The sequence below is a fragment of the Barbus barbus genome (assembly GCF_936440315.1).
Source record: "Barbus barbus genome assembly, chromosome: 19".
NCBI lineage: Eukaryota > Metazoa > Chordata > Actinopteri > Cypriniformes > Cyprinidae > Barbus > Barbus barbus.
This window is the reverse complement of record NC_136747.1, coordinates 26295528-26309362: the sequence shown is the minus strand read 5'-3', so window position 1 is coordinate 26309362 and position 13835 is coordinate 26295528. Positions and strand designations below refer to the sequence as shown.

General features: G+C 39.3%; 1 protein-coding gene across 2 annotated transcripts; it reads right to left on the bottom strand.

The window, feature by feature from the left end:
* Positions 1-1202: 1202 nt before the first annotated feature.
* LOC306885281 (bromodomain-containing protein 2-like) lies at positions 1203-12396 on the bottom strand. 2 transcript variants are annotated; one of them, XM_079441704.1, is made up of 12 exons: positions 12220-12396; positions 7429-7726; positions 7144-7281; positions 6809-6953; positions 5860-6059; positions 5255-5725; positions 5036-5164; positions 4220-4441; positions 3808-4070; positions 3388-3713; positions 1738-1866; positions 1203-1647 (listed from the first exon to the last, which is right to left on the bottom strand). In XM_079441704.1, the coding sequence occupies exons 1-12, from the start codon at positions 12249-12251 to the stop codon at positions 1517-1519; spliced, it is 2484 nt and encodes an 827-aa protein (XP_079297830.1). In that variant the 5' UTR covers positions 12252-12396; the 3' UTR covers positions 1203-1516. The 2 variants fall into 2 exon arrangements, with proteins under 2 accessions (XP_079297830.1, XP_079297829.1); XM_079441703.1 differs by having other exon boundaries at positions 1368-1647; positions 4208-4441.
* Positions 12397-13835: the final 1439 nt, after the last annotated feature.

Genomic DNA, 13835 nt, shown 5'->3' with positions numbered 1-13835 from the left:
GCCTGGACTGTTAACAAGGATTGAGTAATTGTGTGCATCTACATTGTCTAGACTAGAAGAGTTCTTCTTTCACCTATGGACTGTGGCATATAATTATCACCACATTCGTTGCATCCGACATTACATGCTCATATCATTATGACTATTCATTTTGTATGCATATTTGTTGGTTGAGTCATTTGTACTATTGGGTTATGGTTTGTTAATTTGTTTTGTGTTTACTATTGTGCATTTCACTATTGTTTATTTTTTTCCATAATACATCTTTGCGAAGAAAGTCAGTTTTCTGTTTTATTGTTTTTTTTTTACATCAAACAGTTTAACGAGTGTGATAAGTTGGTATGTAGATCCCTTCCCAAAAAGACTTTCAGATTTATAGTAAACTTTTACCCATAGAAGTAGGAGTTTGTTATAGTGTAACAGCATATGCTATGAAACTGAAACTATATTTCCAAGCATTTCATTTCTGAATATGAGGGTCACTTTGTTAAAACCATAAACTGTGCATCAACTCTCTGGGCGAATAATAATAAAAACACAAACAAAACCAGACTAAAACTCAAAAACCAAGATTTACAAACAGTATTCACATCAACACCTAATTAAGCAGCTGTGTACCTCTCATAGTGCATCTAAGACTCTGTAAATAGTGACCGAAACCACATGAACATAAAAATAATTTATGTATCCAAAACAATAATAATGCTCATGTGGCCCAGCTGAATTCATAGAGCAAGATTCTGCATGTTTGTATATAAAACTATCTAGAGTCGAACCCATTCATGCGACCACGGGAATAAAGCAGGCTGGAAGGAGAGGTGATCAGATTCAAGTTTTAAGACGCCACTAAAGCCAACAGGTCACCCATCAGACAGAGACGGGTGACGTAACTCCCTGTTCTCATAACCTCTGGATGTACAGATACCATTTCAATAGGTGGAGCTTTGTTTTTTTTTCATTCAAATGCACAACCAAGCGCCAACTCATCATGTATGTGCAAAGTGTGTAAACAGAAAACCACGGGATTCAATGGCACACACACACATCACACACTCGCTCATGCAAACAAAAGTGACAGCAGTTTCCACTCCAAGCCTTTTGTTTTCTTTAGGACAAACTAATAAAAAGGTCAAACGAAACGAGGGAGAGAGAAAGGAAAAAAAAAATATTAACAAAAGAAAAAGTCCGATTTTTGTTTTCTTCCCTACCAGGGAATTGCTTAAAAGTCTTCTTTATAAAAGAAAAATAGATATTTATATATCTTTGTACATGTATATACACAAAGTAAAGAAGGATGGACTAACAGAAAGGAGATCCCAAACTAGACAACGAAGCCCTGGTCTGCTTTTCCTTCTGCTCCTTCTCCGTCCATCATTTCCCAGAATTCTCTTTAACCTGCTTTTATACACCTAATGAGAAACACTGCCCTTCCTCATTAGTTACTGTTATTAAGAGCAGAAACTCCATTCTGGGATGGAGTGCATGTTTTATTTGATGTCCGTCTCGTTCAGTCCGCTCAGTCTGAGTCTGATTCACTGGTGTCAGAGGATGAGGAAGAGGAGGATGAGGAGGAGGAGTCTGAGCTGGAGCTGCTGGCGCTGAGACGAGACGCCACGGCATTAGGCTCCGCCGCGGTGGGCTTCTCCACTGAGACAGAAACAGAGACGTGTTATTCAGTTTGACGATTAACCTGATTCTGCATCAGCATTGATCATTTATAAACATCTCGGTCCCTACCTTTGGTTTTCTGTGGTTTCTTGGCAGAGTTGAGCTGGCCGCTGACGTCCTGCAGTCGTCTCTCCAGCTCTCTCTTCTTCTCCAGAGTCAGCTCCTCACGGGATTTACCTGCAGCTCCTTTGACTGCCACTGGAAAACACAATTCAGTCAAATTTACCATACAATGTCTTTACAGCTTGATATAAGCTGCACATTATCTTATAATCAGTCTCTACCTATACGAGTGGCTTGAATGTTAACTCAAAGATGTGATAAATGTAAATGGATTAAGACAGTAGGGAAATATCTACTATACTACTATATCTACTACAAACTAACAGTTCCATTATTTAGTGGATATTTATAAGTGACTGTCCTTGATATATCAGCATCAATTGTGTCAACTTGTGTGAAAAATATTAGTTTATTCATGAAGTGAATTTTGAATTTGAGTTAATACTGTAGCATGATGCTTTACTTTGAATAAAAGCATCTGCTAAATGTTTTAATTTATTTTCCCCAATTTTGTCCATGACTCCTTTGATACAGTTACATTATATAAAACGTAAATAAAAAAAATGGCTAATGCATACACTCATATCTAGAGAGCTGGGCAAATATAATATTTACACTACTGTTCAAAAGATTAGGATCACACATTAATTTGACCAAAAGTGACAGTAAAGACATTTATATTGCCTTTTTTTGCTTTCAAATATTTTTATTTTAATATATATTATTTGTTTTTTAAATAAAGTTTTCAAGTATGAATGCTGAATTTCCAAAAAACATTAAGCAGCAAAACTGTATTCAGCATTGATGATAATAAGAAATGTTTCTTAATCATCAAATCAGCATATATATATAAAAAAAAAGGTTTTGAACAGTACTGTATTTTCTTTTTTCCTCTTAGCACGTAATGATTTAACCTTGCACCTATATTGATGCATGAGTCACTTATACGATGACTCCATCAGCAGAGGAATGAAAGAACAGCACTGTGTTTGTTCACAGGAAGGGTAAAGGGCAGATTACTGTCTACCAGTAAAGTGTGCTGAATAAAACCAGGAAAGGTGAGGCGACTCGAGGTATTATGGGCTAGCGTCTAGTATCAGATTCCCTTTAGCTACTCAAGAACAAACCTTCCTTTCCCAAGGAAACTCGCATCGTTTTAAGCAAATCAACTGCACATATATAAAAAGGGTCTGAATTAGGGCTATTAAGCTATATATTTATATCCTTATTAATAACATAATGTGCCAATTAATAAATCTAATTAATCACATATCAATTTTAGCTTAGAAATCACCCACAATAATAAAATAGTCATTGTGCTAGATGAGAAAACCATTAAGTAGACATTACAAAACGTACATTTAGAAAAATTGATTCAAAATTGCATAAATAATTGATAATAAAAGGATACTAACGTTTTAAAAAAGGATTTAAAACAAAACAAAAACATGATACTCTCAAAATGAAACTCAAACCATTAGCAGGTCACCCAAATGAATCCGATTAATTGAGAAACTAATTTGAACATTTTAATGCCTTATTTTTTCCAAATTATAAATACAATTACGTAATCAATCTATGTAATTAATAACAATCAACTATAAATGAATGAATAAATAGACAACCCTAGTCTGAATCCTATCTAAATGCTCTTACCAAAAGGTTTGCGTGGTTTCTTGCGTAAACACATCATGACGTAGCGCTCCAGCTCGCGCAGCGTGGATGGCTTGAGCGTCTCAAAGTCGATCTCGATCTCCTCTGGGTTGGTGTCACGCAGCGAGGGTTCTCGTGATTGGATGATGTGAACGACGCGGCCTAGTTTCTCGCCCGGCAGCCTGTTGATGTCCAGACTGAGCTGCCGTTTCTCATCGTAGCCCATGGGGCTGGTCTCCTCTTCCTCCTCAGAGTCATAGTGAGGCGTAAGACCGCCTTGGCTCATGGGGTGGGAGTTAAAGATGGAGGCTTGAGATTTCTTTGAGGATCTAAGGGAACAAAAGAAGACAAGTTCATGTTTTTGCTGACGTTCAGGTTCAAATGAGTTAACTACAGTGTAAATAATCAGTATTTGAGACGTACTTGCTCTTGCTGCTCTTCTTATTGGAGTTCTTCTTGCCCTGAGTGGAGCTCTCTGCTTTGCTGTTGCTCCTGCTCTTTGGTGTCTTGGAGAGTTTTGGCGTCTTCGGCGGCCGGACAAGTACCTCTTCCTCCATCACACTCCTGGCCCGCTTGTGTTTTTCCGGCTTCTTCTTTTTCTTCTTGTCTTTCTTTTCCTTCTTCTTTTTGGGTTTGACGATGGGTGTAGAGGACAGCGCGGCCAGCTGCTCGTGCACCGCCCTCAACTGCAGACAAGCGAGTGAGTGAGTGTCACTGCGTTTTTTTCTAAACCACAGCAGCTGCAGCTCTCAGTAACTGTACAACTACGTCAAATCTGTCAGAGCCGGTTTAGCGGACTTTGCTGGAAAAGTTCAGTCGCTACCTGTGTACACACCTGTTCCTGAAGCTGGGCCAGGCGATGCGCTCTCTCCTCCTCACTGTCGGAGCTCGGGCTGCTCTCGTTCTCACTCTCGCTGCTCACATCGCTCTCCGACGATGAGGAGGAAGAGGAGGAGGAAGAGGAGGAGTGACCGCCCAGGCCCCCACCCAGGGACGCAGGTGGGAGGGACTCCAGGGGCTCATCTGGCATCTTGGCGAAGCGGAACTCAAAGACATCCTGAAACAGAAAGGACATTTTTAATATCCAGCTTTGGACATGCTTTTATCAAGGGAAGTGGAAATAGGGCTGCAAGGTTAATTGTATATTACAATTGTGATCACGATTTCTGCATCTCTTAAGCATAATTAAGCACATTGGCCTGCTGGTTATTTATCCTGAAAATGTTTTTTTCTTTAGACATTTGTTATCGGGCAATACAAAGTCTTTTTTGTTATTGTAATAGAAAATCGCTACAACATAATTTGGAATTAATAGACAGGATAGATGCCATACTGATTTATTTTGGCGAAAACAAGGCTGTTACAGATAGTGTGCAGTCATTACAATAGCACGGACTGTAAGGTCCAAAATCACAAGTTAATTTCAAAACTTTCAAAACATTTTTGTGGAGTTTTTGTCTCCTAAAAGCCTTTTGGAAAGACATTTTGTCACCTGACCAATCAGTATGCTGTTAAACAACATCATAATCCATTGAACACACCGTACTTCTCTTTATGTGTGCTTGTGAAATGGCAAAAATTATGAAAAGTAGAAAGAAACTTCTCAAATTACTTGATAAATTTATTTTTATTGAAGTGCAAGTATCTGTACCTGTAATTTTCTGGCCATGGCCACCACATCGTGATCTGGGGGATTGTACTTGTAACAGTTTGAGAACATTAGCCTGATGTCAGCAGCAAACTGCAATGCATCCCTATATTCCCGATGATCCATTTTCCTCTGCAAGATAGAGAAAACCATCAGGTCTGATCATGCACATGGTTACATATTATTGTGCAACAAATCTATTCTAAATCTCTTTAAACGCACCTTAATTGTGCTTAGATCCATGGGATACTTGATAATATCATGATAGTCGTGCAGTCCCAGTGAGGAAGCGTCCACCGGCTTGTAGAAGGGCCAGGCGTAGGCCGCGTGCTTCTTCGACAGCAGCTCTTTGAGAATCGTGCTGCAGTACCGTAGCTGCTGGCTTAGCTTCCCACGCCGCACCGGCTGATGTTGGTTCTGGGAGTCAGGTAAGTCTTTCCGTGGTGGTTTGATGGGCCTGCCACTGCCACCTCGTCTTGCCGGTACTTTGTCTCCAACCAGGCCTCCACCAAGGCCCATGCCCATGCCGAGGCCAAGGGACAGGCTCTGTTTGGGGTCGGCACCTAAAGCGGAGAGGGTGAGTGGAGAGTCACCTCCGCCCATGCCGAGACCCATCCCACCTACACCCAAAGCGAGCGGCATGCCTGTGGTGGTGGGGGTGGTCGTGTCTGCCTTGCGCTTGACACCTTTTTTCTATTGAAAAAATTTAGAACAATTTGCTAAATTGCATCTAGCATGCAAACAAGTATTTGGTAATTCAACTAGGTTATGCTGCATCTGAAGCTAAATGTGTATAAACTGTTTTTTTAGCAACAAAGTTGCCTTACCTTTGCAGTTGGTTGGGTAGGAGGCAGGCCCATCAGTGCAGGGGTGCTGTGTGAAGTGGGAGCCAAAGTCTTGGTTATAAGCGTCTGTGGTGGGGTGGAGAAGACCGAGTCTGGGGTGTCTGGAGTGGGAGGGGAGTAGGCCGACTGGGACACGGAAGATATAGCAGGGACCTGATGGGCTGTCGTGAATCCACCCGAGACTAAAACAAGAGACGAAAAAATAAAGAAATGCATGAGCATGAAAGCACACAAACAGCCAAACATCAGCACCAGTAGAATTTTATGCAAAACATTTGTAATTGCTCAAAGAGTGAAAATGTAAAAAGAGAAATTAGTTGAAGGCAGACAAACAGCCAATAAACACCAGCACCAATTAAATTTTAATGGAAAGCAATTGTAATTACTCATCATTTTAAATTATAATTTTCAGTATATATTTGTATTTATTTTATATACTTAGTTTTTTTTTTATGTTAAACAGTTTCCAAGATCTACAAATTTATATTTTTAATTTTCCAAATTTACAGACCAGGGAAGTCACAAAAATGAACAAAATTACATTTTAATTAGTTACATGTTAACCATTTAAATAATTATATTATAATTACAATATAATTGCATAATTACATTATATTAATACCTATAATAATAATATAAAATAATACCTATGGAATGTATTCTGAAAATTTGTTAATTTATGTGACTTTTCCAGGTCTGGAAATTATTATTTTAATTATATTTTTTTTGTCAAGATATATTTTTATTTATCTTTTATATCTAGTTATATACGTTAAGATAGCCCAGAAATAACATGTATAACTAAAATATTTTTATTATTATTATTATATGTTATCTCCAGGTACCTATCAAAACCATAACCACGGAAGTCCCGTCAACTGCTCTCTTCATCAGTTTATTCAGGTTCATTGTTTCCTCCCCTTATTCTTACATAATTTGTGTCCTTTTTTAGGTTTGTCCTGTTTGCCCCTAGGGACAGGTGCAAGAATCTCTTCCTCCTCTTGGGGCATCTGTGCAACCTTCTGCAGGAAAGCCTTCTCCAGAGACTGAGCCATCAGGACGATGTCATCTGTTGGCTGTAATAAACAGGCGAGTTTGAGATCACATGGCAGTCTCTAGACGATACCACTGATGCGAGTAATTGCTCCACAACAGGCTGGGCGGAAGACCTAAGCAACTTGATGGTGTACAACAAAATAAATCCAAGCTCTGAAAAGGTCAGAGCTTACAGAACTTTTTTACCTAGACATAAACGAACTGACTGACCTTGTTGTAGATGTAGCAGTTGGTAAACATGGTGTTGAAATCCTGCAAGCACTCGCTGCCACTGCGGTAATAATTGTTTTCCAGTCTTTTCTTGATAGTTCCCATATCCATGGGCTGTTTAATGATTTTGTAATAATCCTGCATGAGACAATACAATACAAGTCATTATTAAATCAGAAAAACACACGCTTGAGTTTACACCCATTACTCGTGGAATAGCATGCCATCTTTTTTAATATTTAAACATCCTCCAAACAGTCTGTTCTAGATCAAGATCAAACTTACAGGCAAGTTGAGCTTGGTAGCATCCACCGGCTCATGGAAAGGCCAGGCGAAGTGATGCCTCCACAACGTCTTCTGCAAAGCCTTCTGGAGGAACTGCAGTTGATTGGTCATGCGGCCCTGGCGAGTGGGGTCCCGCACAGGGGGTTGAGGGGGTCCGGATTGAGGAACCTGTGGCAGAGCAGGTCCCTCAAACCCTTCGTACAGCAGCGACGGCTTGCGGATGCGCTTGCCGGGAGTGGAGATGGTGTGGTCCATCATCATGGTGACCCCCTGCATGCCGTCGCCCCCGCCCAGAGACCTGCGGAAAACATGAAGATGAGGGTGAGATCATACAGATAATAAACAAATAGCCAAACTATAAATAGAAACAGAACAACGAACAACTTTGTGACTAAATGAGATTAAATATGACAAGTCAACATAATCACAGTAGACTCGTCATGACTCAAACTCTGACTAAATAGCTTATTTTGCTTATGTGAACCAAGCATGAAGACACACTGCCCCTTCAGCAGTTTATCTGTCCTGGCATGGGTGTGTTATGCTAGAACACATTCCAAACCCACACACCTGTCCTGCTTGGAACCGGGGGCGGGGCCTTAAACAGACCTAATAACCCAGATCAGGTCATGTTTGTGTTTATCTGAGGAACTAGCCAATGAGAATACTTAGTTCAGTTTTATTTAAGGTTTGACAAGACAGGATATTGCAGCACAAAACCCTGAAATGTTTCAAACATAGACATACTCCAAGGCAATCATTTACCTAGTATAAAATGAGTAGAAATAGTTAATATACGATCAGAATAAAATATATGTATATAAATAACACAGATGCATAGAAAAGTCATCCTAATCAAGCACCTGTAAGTTATCTATACAACATGCAAGCCTCAAAATAAATATTTTGAATTACGAATCAATTATTCCTGTCCTTTGGAACAATTTAACTAATTATTCACCATGTTTTATTATTAAATGGCTAGTAAACACAACATAGCCTTATTTCCTCATAGATCCCTTCAAAAAAAGAAAAGAAAAGAGCATTACTCCCGTTTTACTTCACTACTGCATTCTCATTTAAATTCATTTTTTATATATACCTCAAGTTATGAATTCTTCATTGCAAAAATAATTTAGAACTTTATACTACCAACATTTTAAAAATATATATGAATTCTGAACTCATATACCGTGGTGTGAAAGTGTTGGCCCCCTTCCTGATTTTTTATTTTATTGCATGTTTGTCACACTTTAATGTTTCAGATCAAACAAATTTAAATATTAATCAAAGATAACACAAGTAAACACAACATGCAGTTTTTAAATGAAGGGGTTTTTTTATGAAGGGAAAACAAAATCCAAACCCACATGGCCCTGTGTGAAAAAGTGTTTGCCATAACTGTGGTTTATCACACCAGTTCAGTTTCTCTAGCCACAGCCAGGCCTGATTACTGATACACCTATTCGCAATCAAGAAATCACTTAAATAGGACCTGCCTGACAAAGTGAAGTAGACCAAAAGATCCTCAAAAGCTACACATGTCGAGATCCAAAGAAATTCAGGAACAAATGAGAAATGAAGTAATTGAGATCTATCAGTCTGGAAAAGGTTATAAAGCCATTTCTAAAGCTTTGGGACTCCAGCGAACCACAGTGAGAGCCATTATCTACAAATGGAGAAAACATGGAACAGTGGTGAACCTTCCCAGGAGTGGCCGGCTGACCAAAATCACCCCAAGAGCGCAGCGACGACTCATCCAAGAGGTCACAAAAGACCCCACAACATGACTGACAGTGACCATACTTCATAAGCATGAAAGGCTTTCCTGTAGCTCATAGTAGAGCATGGTGCTAGCAACGCCAAGGTCATGGGTTCGATTCCCAGGGAAAGCAAGAGCTGATAAAATGTAAAAACTGTAACTTGAATGCAATGTAAGTCGCTTTGGATAAAAGAGTCTGCTAAATGCATAAATGTAAGTGACTCCACCATAAGAAAGAGACTGGGCAAAAATGTTCCAAGACGAAAGCTGCTGCTGAGCAAAAAGAACAAAGGCTCGTCTCAGTTTTGCCAGAAAACATCTTGATGATCCCCAAGACTTTTGGGAAAATACTCTGTGGACTGACGAGACAAAAGCTGAACTTTTTGGAAGGTGTGTGTCCCATTACATCTGGCGTAAAAGTAGCACAGCATTTCAGAAAAAGAACATCATACCAACAGTAAAATATGGTGGTGGTAGTGTGATGGTCTGGGGCTGTTTTGCTGCTTCAGGACCTGGAAGACTTGCTGTGATAAATGGAACCATGAATTCAGCTGTCTACCAAAAAACCCTGAAGGACAATGTCCGGCCTCAAGTCGTGACCTCAAGCTGAAGCGAACTTGGGTTCTGCAGCAGGACAATGATCCAAAACACACCAGCAAATCCACCTCTGAATGGCTGAAGAAAAACAAAATGAAGACTTTGGAGTGGCCTAGTCAAAGTCCTGACCTGAATCCTATTGAGATGCTGTGGCATGTCCTTAAAAAGGCGGTTCATGCTCGAAAACCCTCCAATGTGGCTGAATTACAACAATTCTGCCAAGATGAATGGGCCAAAATTCCTCCACAGCGCTGTAACAGACTCATTGCAAGTTATCACAAACGCTTGATTGCAGTTGTTGCTGCTAAGGGTGGTCCAACCAGTTATTCGGTTTAGGGGGCAAGCACTTTTTCACACAGGGCCATGTGGGTTTGGATTTTGTTTTCCCTTCATAAAACTTAATTCAAAAATTGCATGTTGTGTTTACTTGTTATCTTTGATTAATATAAAAAAAATTCTGATCTGAAACATTAAAGACAAACATGCAAAACAAATCAGGAAGGGGGCCAACACTTTTTCACACCACTGTGTATAGGAATGTAGAGCATTTATATGCATTGACACTTAAAAAAAAAAAAATGCTGATGTTAAATTGCACTACCCTTGGTAACTTCAGGTTTCAAATACACTTTTTATATTCTGATAGTATTTAGAACCTAGTTTCCTCACTAAGACTTACCTTCTGAAGCCTAATTGTTGAATACTTTAAAGGGAACAAGTCAGTAGCATCCAATTTATTACATGTGCATCCTCTTGGGATTCATTCTCAGTGTATACTGAGCACAGATAGCTCAATGATGCAACATTTGTAAAATCTTTGCAGCAGTTACTTTATTAACAAAACTACAGACACAAAACACATGAGGTGGGTGTTCACTCATTCTGCAGAAATGTTGCTCTCATGCCTTCCAGCCAGTTTCTGTAAGTGAAGGTTTGCATACCTGCCCCAGTATGGACCGAGTGTCCTTTAACAAACTGAAAAATAGGCCTACTAAATGCAGACAGGCTGCTTTTAACATACATAAGTAAACTTTGTAAATCTAAAACATCAAGACACATTTGTAAGCTTAAAATCTTCAGTCAAGTTGATAATGCTTTATGCTAATTTTCTAAACAACTTAAAGACTTGAATGTTTAATTTAAACAGTGCTAAATTATACAAAAAATAAAATAAAAATCACAAAGTGTTCACATTTAAAAGTTTTATTTTCAGTCAAGTAAAATGTTGGTATACAAACAATGTTTGGGAAAAAAAAAAAATCAATAAAAACAAATTATGCATATAATTATTCTGTCCCATCTAGTGCATGCTGGTTGGGAGGGGGCGGAGGGAGGCTTCGTGCGGCTCCTTTAACTACTCGCGTTGCTAAGCAACCAAAAGCGAAACAACCCCACAAATTATTCAGTGTTGTGCCATTAACATTAGATTTCACAAATAAACGAAGCCATGGTGTGATCAAAGAGGCTCGAGCAGAGCCGAGGCCTCCACGCCTGTAAAATGTTGACAAAAGTCCACGTGGTGTGAGCCGGAAGCTCAACATAAAGAGTTTCAGAACGACTAAAACGTTTGGCGAAACTAAAACCGGTCAACATACTATCCATGAAAAAATAAATAAATAAACAAACAAACAAACAAACATCACACAAAAGCACAAATAACACCAGATGCGGAGATATATTTACTAGTTTTTGTAGTCATGGCACCGCCTTATGACCTAAATCTATACATACCGCTTAAATATAAATACATCGCGTTGAAACACCATATCGATCTAATGTTTTCTCCATAACGCAACACAAATCTAACGTTACCGATCAAATTCACAACAATATGCTCACTGTAACACACTCGCGGAAGAACTGATCGATACATGATATAATGCATCAAAACATCTTTTTAGACTTTCTAAACCACCAAAAACATTTCTGCAACAAATTTATAAAAATGAGTCGGCATCCATGACGAATAAAGACAGAATACTAAACAGATGCTGTCGCTGTTAGCATTAGCAATCATGCTAATGTCCCGTTCGCAGCCAGCACTGCATAACGACCCACAATCAGTTACACAACGAGTCTCAGATTAGAAAAATAGGTTAGTATTGCTCAAACTTCACAGTCTGAACACGGACAGAATATCTGTCAATAAACGACCTGCCCGTTTCATGCAGCGAAAGCGCGCCTGCGCACGAAACTCGTTAAAATACAGACTTTAAAAACTAGTCGCGTAACGACTTTGTAAAAAATAAAGCCTGCTACATCACCGCCATTAGACAGTGCGGTCTTAATACTCCAGTATTTCACTCGCTGTTATCGCGACAGTTCGCAAGTGATTAAAATAAAATAATTCCTAAAGATGCCGAATTATGACAATATTCCAACAACATTTTCGTTCACAGAACAAGTGCAATGCCATTTACGCCAACGGGTACCTGTCAAAGAGCGGGCTAATGGCCGTCTCCATCGGGATTGATCCGGATTCTGTTTATAAACCGGTTTCGTTCTCGGATCCGAGTTCACGGCCTTGTTTTCCTGACTTCCTCGATCCTCCAGCTCAGAGCTACAATGAAATGGCGACGTTAAGGCTCCGCCCGACTTTTTATAAACCCATCGACGGCTCCATTGGCTGATGTAACGGCACACGTACACGCCTACGCGAATTCTATAGGCCACTCTAGCTGTCAATCAAATAGGCCACGCCCATGCAAGCCCTAAAGCACAATTTGTGGCTTTAACGCAGATTATTACGCAAAAAACACTTGCCTAAGCATTGACACTGATGTAGATACAAGATTAAAAATCAGTAAAACGTTTTCGCGAATAATTTAAAACACTCAAAGACGCGGTAAAATACTGCGTTTTTCAAGAGTTTTGTGTTACGTCAACAGTCTTCGCTGATTGGCTGCCCAGAACTCAGGCGCGAGCACCGAGGGAAACACCCCATTGGCTCAGCCGATTAGTCACGCGCTACAGACACGCCTCGCTGTACAGTCTGCTCCTCATCCTCTGCCTGGAAAACACCAAAAACACTACAATAAAAGCTCCAACATATAAAGCAACCTCATAATGTTGCTAAATTCCCGAAAGTAAGACGAAAACCGCAAACCCGTGGCCTAAAAGAGCCAAAAACAATGTTATGTCTCATTAAAAACTCGACTTTTAACCCAAACTCAGATCCAGTATTAAAACAAGTAAACAATGTTTCTCTGTTGATTCAATCATGGCCACCATTGCATGACGCAGCAACTTTACTTCTTCAATCAGTGATTAAAACACAACTACAACGACAAAAATAGGTATAAAACTCACTTAAGTTAGTAAATATTCGAGTTGCATTAGGAATTTATACAAAAACCAAGAAAATAAAGACTACTGTGTTTAGGCCAGCATCCAGCTCTCAACTACCAAACACAAAATCATCTACAATACCCCAAAAATTGCGAATTTTTTTTACTTTCCAGAAGCATTAAGGAAGATTAAACGTATGTTAAGCTGATACGAACTATATTTTAAACAGGTTTTTAAGTTAAAGTCGTTTTAAGAGCCGCCCATCCCCCAATGCCAAGGTTATAGATCTGAAACAATGTCATAGACTGTGGGAAACTAAATACTACACTAAAACAGACTCAATGTTCGTTTCTCTATCAATTATTTAAACCAAAACGTCTAATTTAAATTATTAACAATGTTTTACAACTCAATTTTGTTTTCTAAATCTCTTTACATATACCTCTATCCAGATTAAGTGAATTGAAAATAAAAAGGAAAATATGTCGAATTCCTCATTGTTGTAAAATCCTGATTTTCTTCTGGTCTTCGGCCACGTTTCTTTATTCAACACATTTCCCTCAAACATGTCCGACTTCTTCTTCTTCTTCATCGGATGATTGGGGGAAGGAGAGTCACGTGACCACCCACACAGCCACTCGCGAGGCTCACAGTGGATTTAAGAAGGAATTCCCCAAAACACGTCTTCTTTTTGAGATACACTGCACATGAGAGCATTCACTAGCTATTAAAGACTCGATCTTTAAAAATCCATAAACTG

Excerpts from the sequence above, each read along its gene's own strand:
- LOC306885281 (XM_079441703.1), bottom strand. The coding sequence starts at position 12,251 with ATGGAGACGGCCATTAGCCCGCTCTTTGACAG. Across the intron at positions 6,060-6,808 it reads TAAAAAAGGACACAAATTAT|TCTCGGGTGGATTCACGACA; the intron begins GTAAGAATAAGG and ends CTCTTGTTTTAG. Across the intron at positions 4,071-4,207 it reads AGGAACAGGTGTGTACACAG|TTGAGGGCGGTGCACGAGCA; the intron begins GTAGCGACTGAA and ends GCTTGTCTGCAG.